Source organism: Poromitra crassiceps (genome assembly GCF_964638095.1).
Source record: "Poromitra crassiceps genome assembly, chromosome: 12".
NCBI classification, from domain to species: Eukaryota; Metazoa; Chordata; class Actinopteri; order Beryciformes; family Melamphaidae; genus Poromitra; species Poromitra crassiceps.
This window is the reverse complement of record NC_139632.1, coordinates 17,480,785-17,503,981: the sequence shown is the minus strand read 5'-3', so window position 1 is coordinate 17,503,981 and position 23,197 is coordinate 17,480,785. Positions and strand designations below refer to the sequence as shown.

The window sequence follows — 23,197 nt, the reverse complement described above, 5'->3', positions numbered from 1 at the left end:
ACTGACTTTGAAAGACTTCTGCATCTTGCAAAGGGATATTGTTTATGTATGGTTGGGAGAGACGATGGGTGATGATGGATGAATAGACGTATCTGCTGATGTGGTGCATAATGAGAGCCTGTGTTCCTGGATCAGCCACTTACTCAGCTTCAATCTACCACGGTTTGAAGCCATGAATGAAGTGCTACAGCAAAACAATTGCAGGAAGAAGAACAAGGGCAGCGTTCGCAGGGAGGTGACAAATATAGCATCCCCGCTGGTTGTCTTCAATCCTGAGAAAATCCCTATTCACTTCTCTGTTGATAAGCACAAATTTGCTTTTCATGTTTACTTAACGGCATCGATAGACTGGGTTATAAACCATAATAATGAGGCTGATTGCAATAGAACATGGTAAAAACACAATTTTGTGTTCAGCAGCTGGCAAGTAATTACATCAAGGAGGATTGTTTTTATTTATGGAAATTTAAATATTGTCATGATGACTTTTCCTCCTTGAACCGCTGCACTCAATGTCTTGTTACTGGTCAAGGCTGAGAATCAAAGCGTCTAGAGGTGACTTTATCTTACTTATACGCATATAGAATTAATTCTGAGAGGCAGGGCAATGCTTTTCCATCACATCTGAATTGCAACTTTAATGATTACAATCTGACCTACATTCAGACATGAAGCATGATCATCATCAATACGGCCCTGATTGATTGAAAAGCCTGGCTTTGATCTGAATACAAGAGAAGAGAAGGTGATACATGCGTCTGCTAGATACCGAGGCCTCATCAGTGGATTCATTAGAAACAGACTGTGCTTTGTTGTGTGAAGGCGTTCCCAATCTGTGCATTCCTTTAGGAATATTGTGTGAGGCTATATTTAGTAACGTAGTGTGCTACTTGGTGCAATGGTAAATGGTGAAGAAATATTCTGCTGCAAAGTCAAAGATTGGAAACATAAAAACAAAGGAGGGACAGTACAGTATAAGTGTTTACTCTCTTTCCCCGCCAGCGCTAAAAAAAAAAAGTTGCCAGCCACTGCCAGTTTTTGATCATTTTCACTAATCTTTTCGAATATTTTCTTTCTCACAGAATATGCATTTGCATATGACGATGCCAGACCAAGAGCAGCCAAATTCAACTCTGTGAAGTGGGCAGATTGAAAAGTCTGGACATAGGCAATGAATAGAGCTCATCTACCAAATGAAATGTACTGTAGAAGGTGTGAGATCTGAGGAACTGGATTACTAAGATAGCTGAGAGGAGAACTGACTTGTCTATGTTTGGCAGCACCTGGTGAAAAGAATCATCCTTGTCCAATCAAATCTTTTTGATTTGAATTGGACGGCCGCTCGCCACGTTCTCAGCACCATAGCTACAAATACCAGCTCTTTGACCAGCGATCTCAGAGCTTTTCCTATGTGATCCTGATGGGAGACGTGTGGATTTTCTCTGCTTCACATGTCTTTCCCACAGCACTGGGCCAGCAGCACCACCAGGGTCAAGGGATGGAACAAGACATTCACTCACTCACTCACTCAGTCACTCACTCACTCACTCACTCATTCACTCACTCAGTCATGGACGTTTAGTGAGTTTAGTGGGAAAAGGGGCCATACTGTAACTAGGGATAGGAAGGATAGTAGAGAGTCAGGATTTCGAGGGGTGGGTAGGGTTAGCGGCTAGGGGGAGATGGGTGTTGGTGAGGCAGGGGGGACATAGGGATAGGAAGGTGGTAGAGAGTCAGGATTCGAGTGGTGGCTAGGGCGAGTGGCTAGGGTGATATGGTGATGTGGGGGCAAGGGGGACTAGGGAAAAGGGGCTATAGGGATAGGAAGGTGGTAGGGTCGGGTAGGTGGAGTGGCTAGGGAGATGTGGGTGGGGGGGCAAGGGAAAAGGGACCGTAGCTACAGCAAAAGGAAGGTGGTAGAGAGCCGGGATCTGAGGGGTGGGTAGGTGGAGTGGCTAGGGGCATATGGGTGGTGGTGGTGGTGGGGCAAGGAAGAGGCCGTAGGGGAAGTGGTGCTGTGGGCTTAAACGAAGGTTTGCGCTTGTTAACTCTGAAAGTGCTATACTATTTCACAAGGTGCGTAATAGCCTTGTATTGTATAACAGAGAAATCATGGATTGCCGTGGAATCACGCGATTGGCGGGGAAGTGTTGTCTCATAAATGATGTCAAAACGGGAAAGAGTTAAGTTTGACTCAATTTTCAGTTCTGTTTCATGTGTGACTAAACAAACCAGGTTAACCACACCCAGAGTAACAGAATGGACAAAGATGTCATTGGTTTTAGAGACAGAGAAACAGGAGGCTCTGTGGCAGAAATCAGACTGTGCTGCTGTGCTGCTGTGTTGACAGCCTAGGGTCATTGTAACAACTAGTACTGCCAAAACACATACAATACACAATCTAATGTATCAGTAATGGATAGAAATGGAATTTCTAAATCGTGTTTTAGGCCCACATGTTCACTCTGAAGGACAGATTATATTCTTGATGATTACACTCAACTACTCACTATTATAGTATAGTATAGGTTTGATGATAAACTATTTGTTCATCATCAAACCTACCTATACTACCTCTCACATCCTTAAATGATAAGTTCACACAAAAATGAAAATTCATTTATCCATGCCGATGGAAGGACAGGTGACGTTTTTTAGTTCACAAAACACAACAAAACATTGTTGCCGAATTCTCCTAAATACAGTAAGTGAATGGTGACCAACTTTCAAATGCCTGCAGATACTGCTCACATGCCGTAAGCCAAGTCTCCACAAGCCCTGAGATGCCAAGTTGACTTGGAAAATATGTCATGTACACTCTGTTTTTAGGTGAAATCTTCACTAGCAGGCTACAATAACGGCACTACTTCTTCTTGGAGCACATGGCTACAGTGAAGATTTAAGCTAAAAACAGGGTGTAAATGGCGTCTTTTCAAGTCAACTTGACATCTCGGGGCTTGTGGAATTGAGCAGCATGGAAGCATTTTAGGTTTGTCTCTGTTGTTGTTTTTTTACATTTGAAAGTTGGTCACCATTCACTTCAACTGTTTAGGTCAGGAGGATTCTGCAACAGTGTTTTGCTGTGAAAGTCCAGGACTGTTTTGTGGACTTCACCCGTCCTTCCATCGGCATGGGGTGAGTAGATAATGACTGCATTTTCATATTTGGGTGAACTGTTCCTTTAAACGGCTAACAAAGTAACACCTAAACCCTCGTCCTTTCCCCTGTGATTGGACCGTAAACATTCCACAACGCCAGCCTACCTCTTCCCATTGGTGGATGTAACGAATTAGTCTGGACAGCCGCAGCAGGCGCAGCAGACTGAGGATCTTGGTGAAGCGGACGATGCGGAGCGCCCGGGCCGTCTTGTAAACCTCTGAGTCGATCCCTCTCTCCACGATGAGGAAGATATAATCCACAGGTATGGAGGAGACGAAGTCTACCAGGAACCAGGTCTTCAGGTACTTCATCTTGATCTTCTTGGGGTCCAGGATGATCTCGGTGTTGTCCTCGAACACGATGCCCGTCCTGAAGTTGAGCACCAGGTCCATGAGGAAGAAGGTGTCAGAGACCACGTTGAAGATGATCCAGGGCGCGGTGGTCTCGTCCTTGAAGAAGGTGATGCCCACGGGGATGATGATCAGGTTGCCCACCATGAACAACAGCATGGTGAAGTCCCAGTAGAACCTGGCAGGGGGCGCAGCAGTGGGGAGAGGAAGATGGAATGTTAGAGAGGGAGAGAGATGCGTGTAGCACCTGCTCTCTCTCTCTCTCACACACACACACACACACACACACACACTCAGACCCACTCCCCATAGTATGAATGGAATCAACCTAGTGTATCACAGTTAACGGTAGGGGATGGGACGATATATTGAATTTTCAATTCGCAATACGTATTGTTGGGCAAAACAATATATCATAATTTTAGCTCCATTTTATTATGCTGTAGTAATCACAACATGAGACGACTTGACTGTCACAATTTCACAAGCTCTCCATCCAAATTGATATTTGCTTTGCTTATATTCTAGCAAGACAGTCACATTACTAGAAAGATCTGTGACTCAGAAATAAACATAATTCTGCACAGTCATACTTTGTTGTCATTGAACTTTTATTTGACATCGTATTGAGGTCATATTGAATCATGAACTCCATCACATATCGAATCATAATTATGATTATGGCCATTATGATTCGATATGTGACATGGAGTCTGGCTTAAGCCATGTTGGTTGTGTTTGGGCAATAGTTTCAGTGTGTATGAACTCAATTATTGGGCCTCAAGATTGAGCTTCCATGACAAGTGGTTTATCTTAACTGTATCATGAGGTGTCTCTCTCTCTCTCTCTCTCTCTCTCACACACACACACACACACACACACACACACACACACACACACACACACACACACACACACACAATCACTATCTCTCTCTCTCTCTCTCTCTCTCTCTCTCACACACACACACACACACACCTACACACACACACACACACACACACACACACACACACACACACACACACACACACACACACACACACACACACACACACACAAACACTCTCTCTCTCTCTCTCTCTCTCTCTCACACACACACACACACACACACACACACACACACACACACACACACACACACACACACACACACACACACACACAGCACCAACACTAACTAATAATACCAAATGGCCGGTACTGTGAAACAGTAAGTGTAATGAACCTTCCTCCAGTCAGATTATATCCTCCAAGGTGAAACCAAGGACAAGAGGAGAGGTGAGGATGCTCCAGGAAAGACAAGCTGGCTGATGAATTGATTCCAACCCAAAGAACAAAGCACTCAAGCAACCAAAATAGTAGCCCTCAAGGACATTTCAACAAACAATATAGTCACCAATATGCAATTTATTAATCGATCATATGTCATTTATCTCTCACCAAAACCATATCACTCCTACAGAGACCAGTAGTTTAGGAATTTCAGGATTTTATGATGAGAATGGTAACTGCATGCATCTATTGTAGCCTATCTGTTGTCGTGTTATTGGGAACACTTTCAGTCCTAGATCAATAGATGCCGTCTAATGAGCTGGAGGAAAGAGCAGAGCGAGGCACTGATAGGTGTGTCGCTGAGTCATGACTCAAATGTCCCGTCGCTGAGCACAAGTTGGCCTTTATATGTTGTCCGATATTCTCCATAAACCCACTGATTTACAGCAGCTTTAATCATAGGCTATCTGCATGGTAAAATCGGAGTCTACGACGGGAGCCATTCCTCCGGCGATTCCCTGCAATTTACACTTATAACAATTGGATGAGCTGTCCTTGGTGCTGAAACTGATGTTTGGACACTTCTGACTTAATTACTCCACTTTTTCTATAGTGCATCATAGAATAACTTAAACATGTTAAAAAAAAATGCCAGACACGGCGAGCACACGAGAAATGATCGTGCATTTGCTGCAAATGCAATGTGTCGCCAAGGGAATAACTGAACTGTCAGAAATATTTTTTTAAGGCGGCTACACAAAAGGTTTACACACACACACACACACACTGGCCTGCACCTTCTCTATCTCAATGTTAAAAGTGGCAAACTAATTTTGTGCTTTTGTTTAGTTGGTTGTTGTTTTCCTCCCCTTTTTGGCCTTTTTACGCACTGATATTGGTCAAATTCTTCACTGATAGATTACAAATTTGCCAAAAATGATGGCCAAAAGTTGGACATTAAGTGGTCCTATTCTGGAGATGAGAGATTTTGCAATACTGTGTGGCCTCTGGAAGAAAATCTCATCTAGGCCATTATGTGTCCAATCTTATCCTCTCCCAAGTTCTGCGTTTTTGTTTTTCCTTTGGTCTGATATGGATTTTAGGACCGGTAGCCTATTAGCAGGGATTTATCCAAATAGTCGAATAGAAATCACACGTTAATCCATCTTCCATGCAGGCCTACTCACTCTGGGAGTAGGCTATGCAGTGTTTAATGCAACTCAATTTGACCCATACCTGAAGTCGCTGTATGGGTGGATAATCCAATTACCAGCCGATTTCACGCGCTCTTGTTCTTTCTCCACTGCCTTTTGGCTGCCAAACATACGCAGGGAGAACTTGTTAACTCCAGGCTGAAGCATTGAACTAAACTGCCGCTGCATGTAGGTCTGATTGTCTCTGGAGTCATCATCATCCGGCACGATCTGGGAGCCATCCTCAGCTTTTACAAACGTGACAGAATTTCTGGACTGTTGGCTCGGAGTCTGTCCCGGGCCCGAGTCTTTACTGTTCGTGGTATAGGAGAAGGAAACTCTGGAGTCCTTTTTCTCTGCTGCTGTTGCCGCGGCGGTGACCCCGGGAACCTCGGGCCCCTGGCCCAGCGTCAGGGACCCCGCGGAAGCGATGGAGCCATCCATGCTCCCCGCCCTCCACTTCCCGTCCTCCGCTGCAACTATTCCACCTGTCTGCTTCTCCTGCCTATATATGAGTGAGGAGAGGCTTCCCGAACTGCTCGGGTCCCTTCTGCAATCTCCGTTCTTGTTGCACATCATACCGGTGGCTCCCTGTACGGGCACGGCTGCCTCTGACACTGTGTCCCCTGACTCCCCTCCACTCCTGTGCAGGTCTGAGCCGCCTCGGCCGCCAGGAGCAGTGTCTCTCTGGCATAGCAGAGCAGTGAGAGGAGCGGACTCCTGCTCGTCTCGCAGGAGCCACAGCTCGTTGTTGTTGGAGTTCTTGCGCGCAATGGACGCGGCGGCTCCCCCTCCTGGCGTGAATTTCTTCATCCTGATTCCTCCGCTGGTCCCATCCTCGCATGCGGTCAAGCTGGCGCCTTGAGGCGGTCGAGGAGGCTGCTGGAATTTGGACTCTTCCTCGCTGTCCTCCGCCTCGTCCATCACAGGCAGGCAGGCAGGCAGAGAGCCATTCCCGCACCTGGGCGCGGCAGGGAGGCGGTGCGCGGTGGAGACAGTGTGGAGTTCAAAGCAGCAAACGCACAGCCACATGCACCGGTGGCGTTGCTATGGCTGCAACCTGTGCGTGTGTGTGTGTAGTGTGTGTGTGTGTGTGTGTGTGTGTGTGTGTGTGTGTGTGTGTGTGTGTGTGTGTGTGTGTGTGTGTGTGCGAGAGAGAGACAGAGGGAGGGAGAGAGAGAGAGAACGATGGCAGCATGACGAAATTAGGCAACAATAAGGCCAGTGGTTCTCAATGTGGGGTCCTTGGGCCTTCGGGGGGCGGGGGTTCCAGGGGGTCCCCAGCAGACACATGAATCTTCAGCATGATTTCATACGAAGTTAACACAGAGGGATGACTTTTTTTTAATCATAGTGTCACTGTTATATAGGCCTACCTACAATAGCTAGAGATATGGGCTATGACACAATCGTGTCCAACAATAAAAACATTTTGGGTCGGAGGGGCAAAATGTCATGTGTCATGTCATGGGTCATGTGGACTAAATTAGGGTCATGACTCATTGGTATGAAAAAGGTTGCATCCCTGCTCTAGGCTACATGTCAAAGAAAAACAGATCAGTTGAAGGTCACAAGAAACCACAAAGTTATGTTGTTCCACTTGTTGATGTCAGTGTTCAAATCAAAAGGGCGTACAAATCCATACTGCCACTTATCCATAACAACTCATGACCCAGGTCTCCCTAACTAGATTGGTACAGTACATCAATACTGCCAGCTGCCAAACGTGTACCATCCCTTGGTCCGATGGCTCCCCCTTGCGGTAAGATCCGCTAAATGTTCAGATTAGTAATGCTAAACTACACTGGACACTCTCCAACCACCTGAGGCTGACCAAATCAATGACATGTTTTAAATATTTCCGTGTAATACATTTCTATTTAATCATTTTTTCATTCTATTCCCATGTTTGTCATGGTATGTCTAAAATACCTTTTTATAGATTGATTCACTCAGTGACATTTTCTTTGTTATTTTGTTTGTAAATCACTTAACTGTTTTTAATTGTATGTTTATTATTGTGAAAATAGTCCATATAATCTCCATATACTCTGGGCTGATGAAAGCTGTCACAGCTGCTTGCCCCATATTCAGGACACAGTATCATGATTTCAACTATGGACTTGACTATGAGTAGGCTAATAAAGCATAAATTGCAAGACCAGTGAAGGGGATAACATGAAAACTAATAATAAACATCACACATCACCATTGCATTGTAGGCCTAAACAGTATCTTGAGCAAAAGGCACTTAAGTTTGGTGTGATTGAAATGTATAACACTATTGAACAAATCCATGAAACTTCAGCTACACAAGCTGTAGGCTATCTTGCATGTACTTCACTTCAGTGTAAAATGTAATCCCACCAAACATAAAAACCACAAATCTGGTTTCTCATAGTCCTGCAGCATCGCTAGCTTCCAAGGGTCAATTTTTTAAAGCATTATAAAGTTTCTGTAATATGACAGTATACAACATAAAAGGCACTAAAAAGTAGGTGGGCCCTACTAACAACTAGCTTGTTTTTAATAAACAAATTGCTTTAAGATATCCCTTCGCTGTATTTGCTAATTTCGCTTTACTTTTTAAGCAAAGTCAACAAACATTCAAAATCAAATACCTTTATTCAGACTGTGCAATTTGGTACAATTGATGGTGCTCCATCTATTTTGCTAGGTATAACAACTTCTATCTAGGTCTTTTGATCTTCCTTAGCATACCTGTTTAACTGAAATGGTACACATCCGATCACAATACTAATCAGGTTAAATGGAACATATGGCTTCTGAATAGTCTACAGTGTGAAAGAGAATTCAGTAATTGCAAATGTTCATCTGAGATCAGATTTAGTTTCCAGTACAGACAAAACAAACCCTTCATACAATCAAACATTTCTTGCAATTCTAGATTTAAACACAGTGTTTAGCTTTCAGGTTGTATTCAGTAATCAGAAGCAGCAAATGTTACAGCTCTCTTGCACTTGGTCCTTGACAATATATCTTTAATGTAGATATGACTATGGCAACAGAAGCATTGGTAATTTAAACTAAGATTTAAAATATTTCAATTCATAGTGTTCCCCACATTTCCTTATAGACAGCTAATTGGCTATGGCTGGCATTGACTTCAATCAGCAATCTGCTGTTACTGTCCTACAAAGATGATCATGTGGTGATGAAACAGAACACTATGAATATGACATAACAGCTAAATAAACATGATAGCAATGCGTTGGCTTTCCTACTATATGAACAGTGCATTTCTTACAGCAGAAAACATTGTGAACATTACATTTGAAAGTGTTCCTTCATTTAACTCAAACTGTTATATTTAAAGAGTTCAAATAGTAACAAAAAGAGAATATAAAGTGGATCTTTGTTAAGGCTAAATATAAAACCGCCGAAAATGATTTGTGATGGTGTGGGGACAGGACACACATCAAACGTCAAAAGCATTTCAGTCATTGGCAGTGATGTATCAGGATTTAAAAATATTTAATATCCTTATTAATAGGACTTGTGCTGCTTTACAAATGACCACTGACTGAAGCCTCATAAATATAGGAGCACAGACTGAGAAGTGTGAGGGTCAGTGAAGGAAGCATTAGCACAAACTGAAAATAACCACCAAACAGAGCATTCCTCACGTGAAGGTTACAATGTTTCTTACTACGGACAAACACTTGCTATAACAGCATTTCAACTCATGCAATAGTTGCCCCATGGCCTCAAGCTGACATAATTTCTTATTATATGTTCCGTGGCTGCTCAATATGGACAGGAATATAGAATAAAATAAAATAAGAGGAAATCAGTCCATTTCTCAAAACAGCGACACTCAAGCACAAAGAAAAGGTATTTAAAAATTGCAGGGTGCACTATATAATGTGCCACATGACAGATGAATGTTCCTGAAATCCTGGATTGTTGTCATCAGGACGTTCGTCTAAGAAGAGAGGGAAAAGAGAGACAATGTTAATTGAAAGTTTCATTGACAAGTCAATGAAACTGATCAATGTCAATGGAATTGATCAAGGAAACAATTGGGTTAATTCTCACACCATGGATCTAAAGAATTTGATATAAAATCTGGTTATATCTTCTATTTAATGTACCTGATATTCAAGGACAAGACTAAAGTATTAGTCATTGAGTATCCCGTTTTAACCTTTTACTCTTAACAAGCATGTCATTTGTCATAACTTGTAATTGGCGCTTTGAGAAGGCCAGAACTGAACTTAAGTTTTTGGAGATTGACAAAGTGACTTAATTACACCAGCTAAAAACAACTCACTTTGGAGCGTTTACCCCTGCCTGCCGTAATACACACCTCTTTCATCTTCTTAGTTAGAATTCCTTTGCCTCACGTTCTTGTCCTTGTCGTTTGTGGCAGAATTGCTCTTCCTGAAACACAGTATCAAGCAAATATGAGTTATAAGTAACAAAGATAATATTCTCACATGAGAATCAAGGGTACAAAGCAGATAGACTGTACTTACAGAGGAGCAGCTCCTGAGTCATCGTCTGTACAGAAGTAAATGGTAACGGAGGAAAAAAGAAAAGTCAGTTGATAGCAGATCAGATCAGATCTATTTTTTGTCAAAGTGTGGTGTTAGAAACACATGCGCTCCCCAGATAATGCAGCAGATGTTATAAATATGGCATCCTCTGCAACATGATTGCAACGAGGCAATGATACAACTCAACTAAACATGATCTCAAAGCATGCTCACCACTGCATTTTTGAAAATGTAATGGGTCATAAAAAGATCCTTGATATACCTTAAAATTCCTTAGATTGACAGCCTACATTTTTTAACCTAACCATTCTACACACCATTAACCTTGATTATGCTGTAAGAAAAAATACATACTAAAGACATTTGATGAAAATAGAATGCTATGTTCGATTAGCAAATCTATATTATCCTCCCTTGGCATCACATAGGCTCATGCAGTACAAGCACCCAAATGACACAAGAGAATGAAACATTGCAGTGGCCACATTAAGATAAACAACACAGTAAATGTCTGCAAATAGCCAGAGCTAACAGGAAAGCATTCCGGCATGTATAGTGGCCATATTCACACCAGAGCAAGAGCATGTACTGTATTCACAAGGTAAGATAAAGAGTAGGCTACCTCTGTGGTCGTGAATGAGACAAATGATAATATCCGTCTTCATAAAAGGGCTTATCTCTCCTTAACCATGCATTAAGTACAAGATGCAGACAGCATGCAGACAAAATGCTGAAACCTCTCACTTATTTAGCCTTCCTAATTTCACTTCAAACCAGCCTCGTTTCACTTGAGTGGGTTATTTGACTCTTTCATTGGCTCAACAAACCATATATATGATTTTGAGGACCAATAAATAAAGTGGTATAGAAAACGTTTTTTCGGGGTTGGTCTCTATTCAGATTGCAAAGCCAGTGAAAGAGTGACCAAATCTTTGAGTACATTCCTCTTAGAAGTGGCGACTATGAAAGCAGTTCATTCAGACTCCCATAGCTTTTTCCACGCGGTCATCGCAGCTCAACCACTTCAGTCTGACATGCAGTTTTGATCACTTACCAAAACGCAAAAGCAGCAGCGAACAGAGAAGTAAAAGTGTAAATAATAATAAAAAAATAATAGTTTCTATCACAGCTTGTTCACATAAATCTGGAAGCTACCACCATAAACAATACCTTATTCTTTTAATGTAAGGACTGGAAATTATAATAAACCTGGTGTAATGAAATCAATGACCAAAAAAAGATACAAATATTACATGCATGGAACTACATACAGTACGTCTATCTAAATAACAAACCTTTTTCTTAAGAATCTACAACTTGCCAGTGGGGGTCGCTAAATTTTCACAACTCATCTGATGTTCACACAGCCTGAAACTCTTCAGTAAACAGCAGCACAAGTGTAGCTTTCCAGCTTGTTCATATTATTTTTAGCCACAGATTAGGACAGAGCTCCGGCCTAGCCTACTTAGAATTTAGGGCACCTTAGGAAATGACCACATCCACCATCCAAACACGGTTATATTGAATCTGTGGCTGGTCAACGTTTTTCACTCCATCAAGCGTTTTGACAGGTAACCAGTCATGGTTTCAGAGTTATTTGCTCTTCTATGAATCAATTGGATTGGTAAAACAGCAAAAGTAGCTGGTAAGCTGTGGACTCCTCCAGCCAATGTTTCCTGCCCTGGTTGAGGGTCTATGTACGGTAAGTAACATATACCATAGTGGAGGCAGCATGGTACGTACCATCGGTGACCTCATCAGGCTTTCTCCTCTTCTCGTAGATGAAGATGATAGTGACCAGGATGAGGACCTCGGCCACGATGCCAAGGAAGGGCCAGAGGGCGGCCAGGCGGCTGCGGACGCGCAGGTGGATCTCGTCAAAGGCAGAGCCGATTTCACTGGTTCCAACGCACGTGTACTCTCCGATGTCCTGCTCGATGCTCAAGTCGTTGATGGCCAGTGTGGTCTTGTTAGGGGTGCTCTTGATCTCGTATTTGCCGGTGCCGTTTGCCAGAGCCTGAGGCTTGTGAACAAGCACAGTTAGAGATAAGTAACACTCAAGATAACATTGCCCTTCTGCATCACTTGATTTAAATTAGATTCAACTCTCTCTTTTCAACAATCACAGTATAAAGTCATCCATAGTTGAGGGCGTCGGGTAGTGCAGCAGTAGATTCCCTGCCTACCACCACGAGTGTCACAGGTTCGAGACCCCGTGGTACCTCCGGCTTGGTCGGGCGTCCATACAGGCTGCCCGAGCGCGGCACTGCTGCCGCTCACCGCTCCCCCAGGGGATGAGTCAAATGCGGAGAACAAATTTCGCACACTCAGGTGTGTGACAATCAGTGGGACTTTACCTTTACTTTACCAGTGCCTCCTCTGGTCGGTTGGGGGCCTGTTTTGGGTGAGAGGCGAACTGGGGGGAATAGCGTGATCCTCCAATGCACTACGTCCTGCCGGTGAAACTCGTCGCCGTCAGGTGAAAAGAAGCGGGAAGAGGCATGTGTTAGTATACGGGCTCTCCCCAGATTGGCAGAGGGGGTGGAGCAACGACCGGGGCACCCTAGCAGGGAATTGGCCACGTACAATTGGCGATAAACCGGGATTGGGGGGGATCAGGAGAAGAAGGGGAAAAAACATCCATGGTTGGTAACTGACAAACCCTCAGGATTTGAATGGTGATTGCTTCTTCTGGCTTGGGACTGAAAGTAACACCCAAGGTGGGATTGCCCCTCTGCATCACTTCACTTTATTTCGAAAAGATCAGTGTTCCATTTTCAACAATCAGGAGTATAAAGACATCCATAGTTGGTAACTGACAAACCCTCACAATGTGAATGGCAACTACTTTTTCTGGCCATCTACAGTATATCATGCTTAAGAGAAGCATACCATGAGGCCGGTATCTCCCTTTTTGTACCAGGTCCAGTCAGTGGGCAGTGGATGTCCATGGCTCACACAGGACAGCGTATGTGAGTCCTTCTCATTGCCATGCTCAGAGTGTTTGGAGGCCAGAACATGGGGAATTGCTACAGAAAGAAAAAGAAGCAGACATGGAATAGGAAGTTGATTAATTTAGATTACAAAAATACCTGTAAGAATTGGGAATGGTGATTCACTTTAGTTACCAAAGCAATTGAAGCATTGTAGGTTTGGGAACCGGCTCCAATATTTCCAGAACCAACTCGATCAAAACACATTTGCATTATTGAATCTCATGATCAATTCCCAGTATGTCTGCTTTTTAATTTATTTACTTATTTATTATTAACAGACGATGCAGAGCTTTTAAATCACTGGCAAATTGTCAACATGTTTCCCTCAACTGTTGGGTGTGCAAGTGAATGCAAGGTTGTGAGCGGTGTGTGTTCAGTAACAGTTATCTTTGGCATATACACGGTTTCCTTCTTTTCCATAGCTGAAGTGCATAGTAAGCATAGCATGTTAGAAGAGATCTCCAGTGTGGCTACACTGATAAAAGGCTCTACTACTTCATCATCGTTGGCATTATGCTGCTAAGCACTTCAGCTCCCATGTTGTGGAGAACTGAACTAAACGCACACTCTGCTCCCAAGCTCACAACGTCACGTCCTCCTAAATGGAGGTCAAGGCTTTCCTGAGTAATACAATATAAAGCAGTATGATTGGAAAAGTTCTTAATATTTTGTCACTCTAATTGTAAGATTAATGAAAATCACATCACTTCCAAACCCTACTTCACAATGATTACATGACAGAGGTTAACTTACTTTTGACTTCAATTGTCTTGTGCACCTCTGGCTCGGTCTGGAACACGCATTCATAGATTCCACCAGAATGGGCTGGGGTGATCTTATCCAAACTATGGGAGGAAAAAAATATGTTTGTGAACTCCATGCAACTCTAAATCCCCCCCCCCCAAAACCTAGTCTAAAATGTTAGAAAGAAGCCTCCAAGTGGTGACTAGTAAGCCATTCTGCTCAAGCCACTTTATAGGTACAATGGCATCGAGTAGTTTTCCTGTAAGACTAGGCAGAAAATCATCAGGCACCCTGTTTAGGCTCAAAGGGTTTACATTAAAAAAAAAATAAAGCTGCTTATCCATGCAACAAATACTTCAAGTTCCCCCTGGTAATAACAATCACATTTTTGTTCTGTGCTGCTGCTGCGTACAGTCCTGCCTGCTCGCTCTGGCTGCTCTCTCTCCGATGGGGAATTAAGGTCAGAGGAAGTGAACGGACTGCTAGGGGCACTTATCCCTGCTGCCAAGGCTACCGGCAGAGCTGCACGTCTGCACAGTCCATCTCTCTGCTAATCAACAGGCCTGAATGCCTGAATGGAGCCCCAAGTGCTGCCGCTAATGGAGGCAGCCAGAGAGGGAGGTAGGGAGGGAGGAGGAGGAGAGAGGCAGCCAGAGAGGGGGGGGGGAGGGAGGAGGAGAGAGGCAGCCAGATAGGGAGGTAGGGAGGGAGGAGGAGAGAGGCAGTCAGATAGGGAGGTAGGGAGGAGGAGAGAGGCAGCCAGATAGGGAGGTAGGGAGGGAGCGAGGGAGGAGAGAGGCGAAAGACACCACCAAAAAAGGGAAGTGCAAGGGATAGGAGAGGATACAGAGAGCAACAGAGCAACAGAGGCAGAAAGTGAGAGAGCATAAAGCCTGGATTATGGTTGACGCTTTGGCCGGCCGCACGGAAATGAGAGACACGGAATCCGACGAGGAAACGTGTGGAGCTTGTATACTCTGTGTGGGTTTCTGCAGGCAGAATTGAGCGCGAGTCTTGAAAACTCCACTTTGTCCGCCCGTCCGCGTCCGCGTAGTTACAAATTTCGGCGTGCGCACGGCCGCTCGAAAACCGTCCGCACGGAGCCTTGCGGAGGGGCGTGTCTGCTGATTTGACGTCACTTTTCCGCACGGACACTCGCGTTCCTCGCTGATGCGGAAAGCATAATGAGACCTTTAGAGGAAGGGAGACAGGACAAATGTAGCAGAGAGAGAGATGAAAAATGCAAAAGAGAGACACACAGAGGGAACATAGCTCACTTCTATACTGAGGAATGATTTATGGAATGTCTTGTATCGTTCACTCATCAATGCATTTCATAGTTGGCCAAATAAAACATTTGCAGCCTTCTGAGAAAGAAAGAAATCTGCTGCACGAGTGGATGAACGAGTGGGAAAAGACAAATGAAAAGACACTTGCCCGATTCAAGATGATCACATGATCATCAGTGGACGAGCATCTTTAGTGTATAGAGCCCATATGGCTCACTTGGCTGAGGTTATCTAGCTACTTACCGAAGGCTGGTATGTGTACTGGAGTCACTGGACTTGGAAGTCTCCAACACTTTTCCATTGTGCTTCCAGTAGGAGCCCTTGATGGGAAGGGTGGAGTCATTCAGGGTGCAGTTCAGTATAGCAGAGGTCTGGTTGTTGACCTCAACAGGTTCGGCAACGATGTTTGGTGCTTGAGATGAACACAGAGGGGGAAAGTAAGCCACTTATCCTTGATGAAATACAATTCCAACCAATTGGCATTAAACAACTTTATTTTGCAGGTTTAGATATCAATGGTTGGTGGTATAAACCCTAAAACTAAATTATTGATCAAGGAGATACAAATTACTCTGGATTAAAGTTATTGCCAAGTAATCTATCACCATATAGACCTACAATATGGACTTAATCCCCTCTACAATGTGCTATGCAGATTCAAAAGGACAAGCCACATAAGTAAAATAACATCTGTGCTATGATCAAACAGTTGCTGGGTGTACCATTTCCCAGCTTTACTATCCAACATCTTTATTATCGAACATTACTAATGCCTTCACATTCCCTGCAACCTACCATATTAGAAAAATACAAATCCTGGATATAGTCTAACCATATCTTATCATTTAACCAAGACAGGCACAGAACTATCCAAGAAGGGTGACAAATATATACCACCCAAATGGTGAGTTCTGTCCCTGCCAACAGTAGAATAAAGGGGGAGAATCGGGGTCCTATTGGGAGGCTGATGGATGCAGTAGTCTACAATGGGGTCCTGGGGAAAGGAACTTGCAAACGCATGCAGAAGAAGCAATCAAGAGGGGCATGAATAGGTACTGGCAGATTCACTGCCAGTCAAAAAAGATTGGAGAGGATAGACTATAATTAATGGTATTTTTGGTTGGTTTAGGGTGAAGAAACGGACCAATAATGGCAAAAATAATAATAATACTGGACCACGAGGCAGGTAAGATGCCCTATGGCTGAAAATCAACAATTTACAAATTAGTTGTCATCTTCTGTGCGCAATTTAGTAGGCTATTATTAGCCAAAGGAGAGGTCTATGAGTGTAAACAACAGTATTGCCATTGTTAGTAGCAATTAAGGAAAATGACAGCAAAATAAGACATCTACAAGAAGCCATGCTAATGAATTAAGTAATCTGACCCCCCTTTTTATATAAATAATTTAGTCAGTTTAATTATATTAAACTGACTCATTATATCATTTAGTTAGTTAGTTTCCAACCTTATGGTCAGTATTATTCAAACACACTATGCATTTTACAACTGTACCCAAACCTTGACATGGGGGGGAAGGCATCAGACTGAAGATAATGATGTGCTATGTCAGCTACTACAGATCTAGGTCCAGGTGTGTGCTCTACTACAGGACGAGCTGGGAGTTGTTGAGGGGGAGGGGAGGGGACGGGCCGGGGCAGTACTGGGTGAGGCAGGGCAGAGAGAGCAGTGGACCAGGGAGCATTGGGGTTGAGTGAAACAGGAGCTGGGCCGCCAGGACTTCACTAGCGAGGAGACAACAGCCAAGCAACTTGGACTGGAGTCTCCTGCGTCCTCTCTACCACTCACTTTCGATCACAATAACGTTTGCCTGCGAGCGGATCCACTTGATTTTGGGCGTCTTCGTCAGTTCGTTGCGGTCGGGGTCGTTGGAGGCGCGGCACTCGTATGTGCCCGAGTCGTTGAGGGTGAGGCTAGTGAGGTGAATGGTGCTCGCGGCGTGTGAGATATACGTGGCGTTTATTCGCACACAGTCATCCCGTGCCCCGTCAAAGAGATGGGTGACGGTCTCGTTGAACTCCTCGCCCTCTAGGAACCACCACTGCACCTCGGGGATGGGGTTCCCTATTGCCTCGCAATGCAGCTCTGCGCTGTCATTGATTAGCTTGATCTGAGACAGGGGAGACTTGATAAAGCCCGCTGAGCACCATTTACATTCGGCCCAGCAAACAAGAGATAAAGAGAAGATCCAGATTGATTGGGATTGGGAGTGGATTTTGGATGTATTGGGTTTAGAGCATGTCATGTGATTTCATGGGTTTGTGATAAAAGGCAGTGATGAAGTGATGAAAGGAAGAGACAAGCAAGTAGAAGAGAGATAAAAAAAAACAGAAAGTTAATGGAACACAAATGACATGAAAATGAGAGTATGCACATAGAAAAGAGATGGATTAGAGCATAGCACATTTTTTATCAAATTATTTCAAGCAATGTTTTGATCCTTCATGGTACTCTGACCCATTAGGAAAATAATGAGAGATGCAATAACATAAAAGGCAATTGGAAAACCAAAACATTAAAAGCATTAACTAGCATTCCCTTGCAATAAAAAAAGTTTAATGAACAAAGCAAAATATGAATGACAAAGCAGGTGAGATTGAAATGAAAATGGATTTTCACAAAAAAGCAAAAGGCATTTTAGTCTGATGGCTTTTTGTCCGCTACGCCTGTTGTCAACCGACAGCAGTTGAGTTAGTGCATTAATCTAAGATAAATCCCAATCTCTTTTTTAGGACATTGTGCAACGGATTTAATACTTGGGTGGGGCCCAAAAAGAATAATATTCTCACACTGACTGCAGGCAAAACCATAGTGGGCTTGCTCCCCTGTAGCGTCTTTCCCATCCATTCTCAGAAACAATCATAAAGTAACACATGGCAGAACAAAACCTGGGCTGGACCCAACTATCCAGCACCACTAATAATAAAACAACTGCACAGAGTCAACAATGAGAGCATCCTGGAGATCAAACTGCAGAGGCAGGTGTCTACCTGGAAGGGGGGAAATCCTATAAATATTGTTTTGGCTGAGAGAAAAACAGGCACACCCTCCATTTCATGAACAGAGTAGACACATAGCCTAAGTGACTCTGTTGGGGAAGATCCATTTTCAAAACACTTACACATGTAAGGCCACACCAAAAGAAAAAAAGAGGCAGACTTGTGAACTTAGTTATGTGCACAAACTATGCCTCAGTCTAAATATCATGTGATGTTTTTAGCTATGGGCGCCCTCGTCACCACCATTACCAAAGGTCACCTTCGTAGTGCATGCTGTATGAAAAGTTCAAAATTAAATATAGGCCAGGCCTCAGTCTTCACTAGGATCAGATGTAAACCATATGAATTCCCAACTCTGTGATTTACTGTCTGAAGGAAATCAATCCAATAGCTTATAGGCCTACCCATAGGAAATAAGCTGAAAATGTAGACAGAATACACTACAGCCTTTTTAGAGGACAAACAGCACTGTTTGCTGACTGTTAAACAACCAAGTAGAAGGCCTGAACTACTCACAACAGTAAAAGACTGAAATTCATAAAGCCTGCCATGAAGAAAAGGCTAAAATAGTGCACTCAATACAGAGATTGGGAGATAGCATGAGATTTATAAAGCACGCAAGAATACAAAGGGTAAACAAAGCCACATTTTTTGCTATACATGCTTTATCGTCACACAGAAGGTCTATGGTCTTTGTCCATTCAACCAACTGCTTGAAAATCAATGGTTCTTCTCGTAAGAATTTACCCCACCTTTCGAAACACAAAGGGTACACAAAGTGTAAAGCCATGATATCCTCAGGCCTCTTTCAACACTCATGAGACGAACAAAGTATATTGAAATGTTCATGTTGAACAGGAAAAGCTGCTACAATGTAAGGGACATTCTATCAGAACATGGACAATTGCTTCCAGCATTAAAAAAGAATAATAACACACACAGGGAAATAGGCACATTGTTAAAACTGCAAATTCCAGTTTGCATTTTTAAATCATGTAGGCCTACATCCAGGTCAATTAATAGTTGGCTATAAAACTGCCTGCAATAAACAATGGAGTCAAATGCTTATCACCAGCGTAAATCCATTGGACGTGACTTGACCTTACGGTCCATTTCTCAATTACAGCTCAGTAGAGTACAATAGGCAAGTTGCCAAGTATTTCTGCTATATTCTTCTTCATCATCATCATCATCATCAGTAGCAGTAGGCCACCACAGATAGATTTGTCACCATAGATAAAAGAACGGCAAAACCTCCCCTCCGAAAAACAAACAAACAAACCAAATAGAAAGAAGAACAGATGGAGCCAGTGCTTCGATGCATGCTAATTTCATCAGAGATTGATTTAAAGAAAAGATAACTCCCGCACAGCGTCGCAACTTGCAAAAAGGTTTATTAACAGAAAGAATAACGTTTCGGTCCAAAGACCTTCATCAGATTCTTCTGATGGTCTTTGGACCAAAACAGTATTATTTCTGTTAATAAACCTTTTTCTTTGGATTCAGTCAGGTTTTCCATCCTCCGACACACCTGCCATTTTAGGTGTGCAGAAGCTTTGCTCCATCAGACATTAATTTAAAAGGGATAAGCAGCTGGAACCATAAAACATCTCAAACCCAAAAATGATAATAATTTCAAAAAAATACTGTTTATCAAATTATAGGTATTAGGCCTAACCATTGAGTAATTTGCATACCGTAACATGTTTTGAAAACTGTTCAACCAAAGGAGATCTAGGCCTTCTTTAGCTGCCTCTTTCACAATAACCCACTTTTCAGACCAAAGTTGTGCGAGAGAAGAAGCTGGAACTCCAGGGGAAATCTAATTTTATTTACTCATGATCTACTCCAGAGCTGCCGTTACCAAGGCAGGAAAGACCCAGCAGCATGGAGGGCTGCCTGCCTGTGGGAGTTCTGCTGTCTGGTCTTCAGAAGCATTCTGGTTGCTGCTGCCTGGCACTTGCCCTGGCATTTTCATGGCACTTGACCTCTGCAGAATTCATGCCACTCTGCATAACCCAGGCTATGGGGGAACCTTGCCAAGAAGTAAAAAGTACAGGACTGAAGTCCATGTTTTAAAAGACATACTGTCCCTGCAAGTGTTTGCATATCTATCGTAACTGCTTTAGGGTGACAAAGTCTTGAGGGTTGGGGGGGGGTTACTAGTCAGGGTATTATTATTTTTTTTAGGTCTACTCATTATACAGACGTTTGTTTTTAATTGTTAGAACTCAATGACAAATGAAGCTTGAATTTAACAAAATAATTTGACTATTACTCATAAATCCTGACATAGTGAATTTGCTAACTAGATGCTGGTTGCATAACAAGTCAACTGCCATGACTTTTTGAGGCTCCAGGATTAGAAAGTCAGCATAATGCTCACTTAAATAGACAAGGCAGCAGTTGTAAAGGGGCATTATGAGATTAAACATAATCTGCTGCCACTTGCATTTTCTACAGAGACAAAAAAAAGAGCCTGTGCCAGAATAAAAACAGGGTTGTTTATATGTGTAAATACATTTGTAACCAAATGAGATGAAACTGAAAGCAGAATTAAATATTGGATATTATGCCTAATGTATGGCATGTTGATGTCTAAATATCCCTGCCAACTAATTCTTACTGGGGTTTAAATGTTGACCAATAACTGTTCACCTCTAGAGATCTGAGTCAGTGATGGCTGAAGCTTTACCATGACAGTCGTCATGAACAGTGGTGTAGTCTAGTTTTTTCTAGTGGGTATACTCTGATTTTCCCCCTCCCAGCCTCGTACACCCCTGTCCCGGAGCGACATCTGTCCCGCAACACCCGTCCTGGAGCAACAGCTGCCCCAAAGCGACCCCACATAAGCACCACCACACACTCATGACTCATGAACATGTGGTAACAGTAGTAACAGGACTGAGACAAATCAGTATGTAAAATGATGGCGTATGGTAAAGTAAAGCAGCATGTATAAAGGTTAGCAGTGGCACTGAATCAAGTAGATTTAGTCATATATGTGACCTTATTTAGGTCAGTGATGTGACCCAAAGTGGAATTGTCATATTGTGGCTATTGGTGGCCTTTCATCTAACGTTAACGACACTAGTTGACACAGTACACAAAAACTGGTTTACACCAGCTTGAGATTAGCTTGCCTGGCATTGGCTGGCAATCAATCAGCAGCACCAGTAGGGCTGACTTCATCATTACAGTGCGATACTATAGGAGAATATGATGAAAACCTCAAAATGGTGAGGAGAAAAACGGTTGTATCGTGATGGCCGACTGACAGCAAGCATCACGTCAGGCCCAACGACAGGCGTTAACGTTAGCTACTGTAGCTAGCTATACATGCTTACTGAAATTAATCAAAGTCAGCTGGCGGTGTTATAACGTTACAGAACAAGCCAAGAGTGGGGGGACGCTGGGTCGATCGATCGAACGGACCCCGCCTCGATTAATCACTAACTAACGTACCATACTAGCAAACGACGGCTGGTCAATAGTGTAATTACTGACGTCAGTAATGTTAACGTTACACAATTGCAAACTAACGTAACGTAAGCTAGCTGCCTATAATACAAGCAAGCAAACACAAGCTTTGAGCAAAGAGTCCGTAATGACGGGTTAGCTATTTACTCGTTTGGTAAACATACGCGTCCCTTTCTGTTAAATGTGATAGATGAAAGGTTAGCTGGATGTTAAGCGAAAACAAAACCATTGCCGGTTGATTATTGGTGCTAGCGTTAGCTAACTCCGGAAATAATGATGGGAAAGGACGGTTTGCGACTGCAAATGAGCGTTCGCCAATATGTAACCCATTACGCCTGCCTGTAATTGATGGTTGTTCTAGCTAAGATATTGTCTGCATTTCATTTGTAGTTGGCGTAATAAGTTATTCTATGCCGACAACATAGTCACCGTAACGTGGTCAAAACAGCCATAATGATTATAATTTCATATCCAGGGCAGGTCAAAGTCTGCAATGCATCTAAACAACATGGCTAACATCAAATTCTTACCTGTCGAGGCACTGGCTCGGTAAAAGCACAAGAGAAGGGCACTGAAACCCCACAGTAGCTTCATGGTAAATGCCTCTTCAACACCCAACCCTTAATACTTGGTATATTCCTCTAATTTGCCCTAATTCGTCGAATAAATATTAGCAATTGCCGCAGCCTCGAATCCCCGATACTGAAGCGACGACCGAGCTGGTCGTCCTCTAGTCTTGCACGACCTCACGCGCATGACAGCACGTACATATGACGTCGGTTTTGGGGCGTGGTCATGTTCTATAAAGCGCCTCTGTTGCATCATAAGACTCTTCTCTGGGTTCGAACCACGTATAGTTACACATTATTTCAAATAATACATTCTTAATGTAATTATTATAACTGTAAATACACACACACACACACACACACACCCATCAGTATCAATCATTTGCACCCATACATGTCCTGTCCATCCTGCCATCCAAACTCCTTGGATCCTTGAAGTTGTTGGGAGTCCACCACTGGACAATTTAATTGATTGGATAGATTGGATATGATTTAGAAAGAAACATATATCCATATAAAATCCCACAGATTGCAATGTATGTCAGAGGAGAAACTATACCATGAAATCAAAATTGTTGCATGCAGCAGAGAAAAGACAAACAC

The 23,197-nt window shown here is 43.1% G+C and overlaps 2 protein-coding genes across 2 annotated transcripts in view; both read right to left on the bottom strand.

Moving 5' to 3' along the window:
- The window catches only part of hcn2b (hyperpolarization activated cyclic nucleotide-gated potassium channel 2b), a gene marked incomplete at both ends in the record, with an annotated part of 61,544 nt that extends 54,643 nt beyond the window's left edge, over nt 1-6,901 (bottom strand). The window contains 2 exons of the mRNA XM_083647487.1: nt 3,264-3,687; nt 6,021-6,901. Coding sequence (XP_083503613.1) covers nt 3,264-3,687; nt 6,021-6,901 — 1,305 coding nt within the window. The remainder of the gene's footprint in view (nt 1-3,263; nt 3,688-6,020) is intronic.
- A 1,682-nt stretch (nt 6,902-8,583) lies between these two features.
- bsg (basigin) lies at nt 8,584-22,755 on the bottom strand. Its single transcript, XM_083648397.1, has 9 exons — nt 22,556-22,755; nt 17,335-17,685; nt 15,770-15,938; nt 14,247-14,338; nt 13,390-13,526; nt 12,241-12,520; nt 10,477-10,501; nt 10,308-10,381; nt 8,584-9,923 (listed from the first exon to the last, which is right to left on the bottom strand). Exons 1-8 carry the CDS (start codon nt 22,617-22,619, stop codon nt 10,321-10,323), a joined length of 1,179 nt encoding a protein of 392 aa, XP_083504523.1. The 5' UTR covers nt 22,620-22,755; the 3' UTR covers nt 8,584-9,923; nt 10,308-10,320.
- Between the last annotated feature and the right edge of the window lie 442 nt (nt 22,756-23,197).

Excerpts from the sequence above, each read along its gene's own strand:
- bsg (XM_083648397.1), bottom strand. The coding sequence starts at position 22,619 with ATGAAGCTACTGTGGGGTTTCAGTGCCCTTCTCTTGTGCTTTTACCGA. Across the intron at positions 14,339-15,769 it reads AGTACACATACCAGCCTTCG|TTTGGATAAGATCACCCCAG; the intron begins GTAAGTAGCTAG and ends TTCCTCCCATAG. Across the intron at positions 10,502-12,240 it reads GCCTGATGAGGTCACCGATG|ACGATGACTCAGGAGCTGCT; the intron begins GTACGTACCATG and ends ACTTCTGTACAG.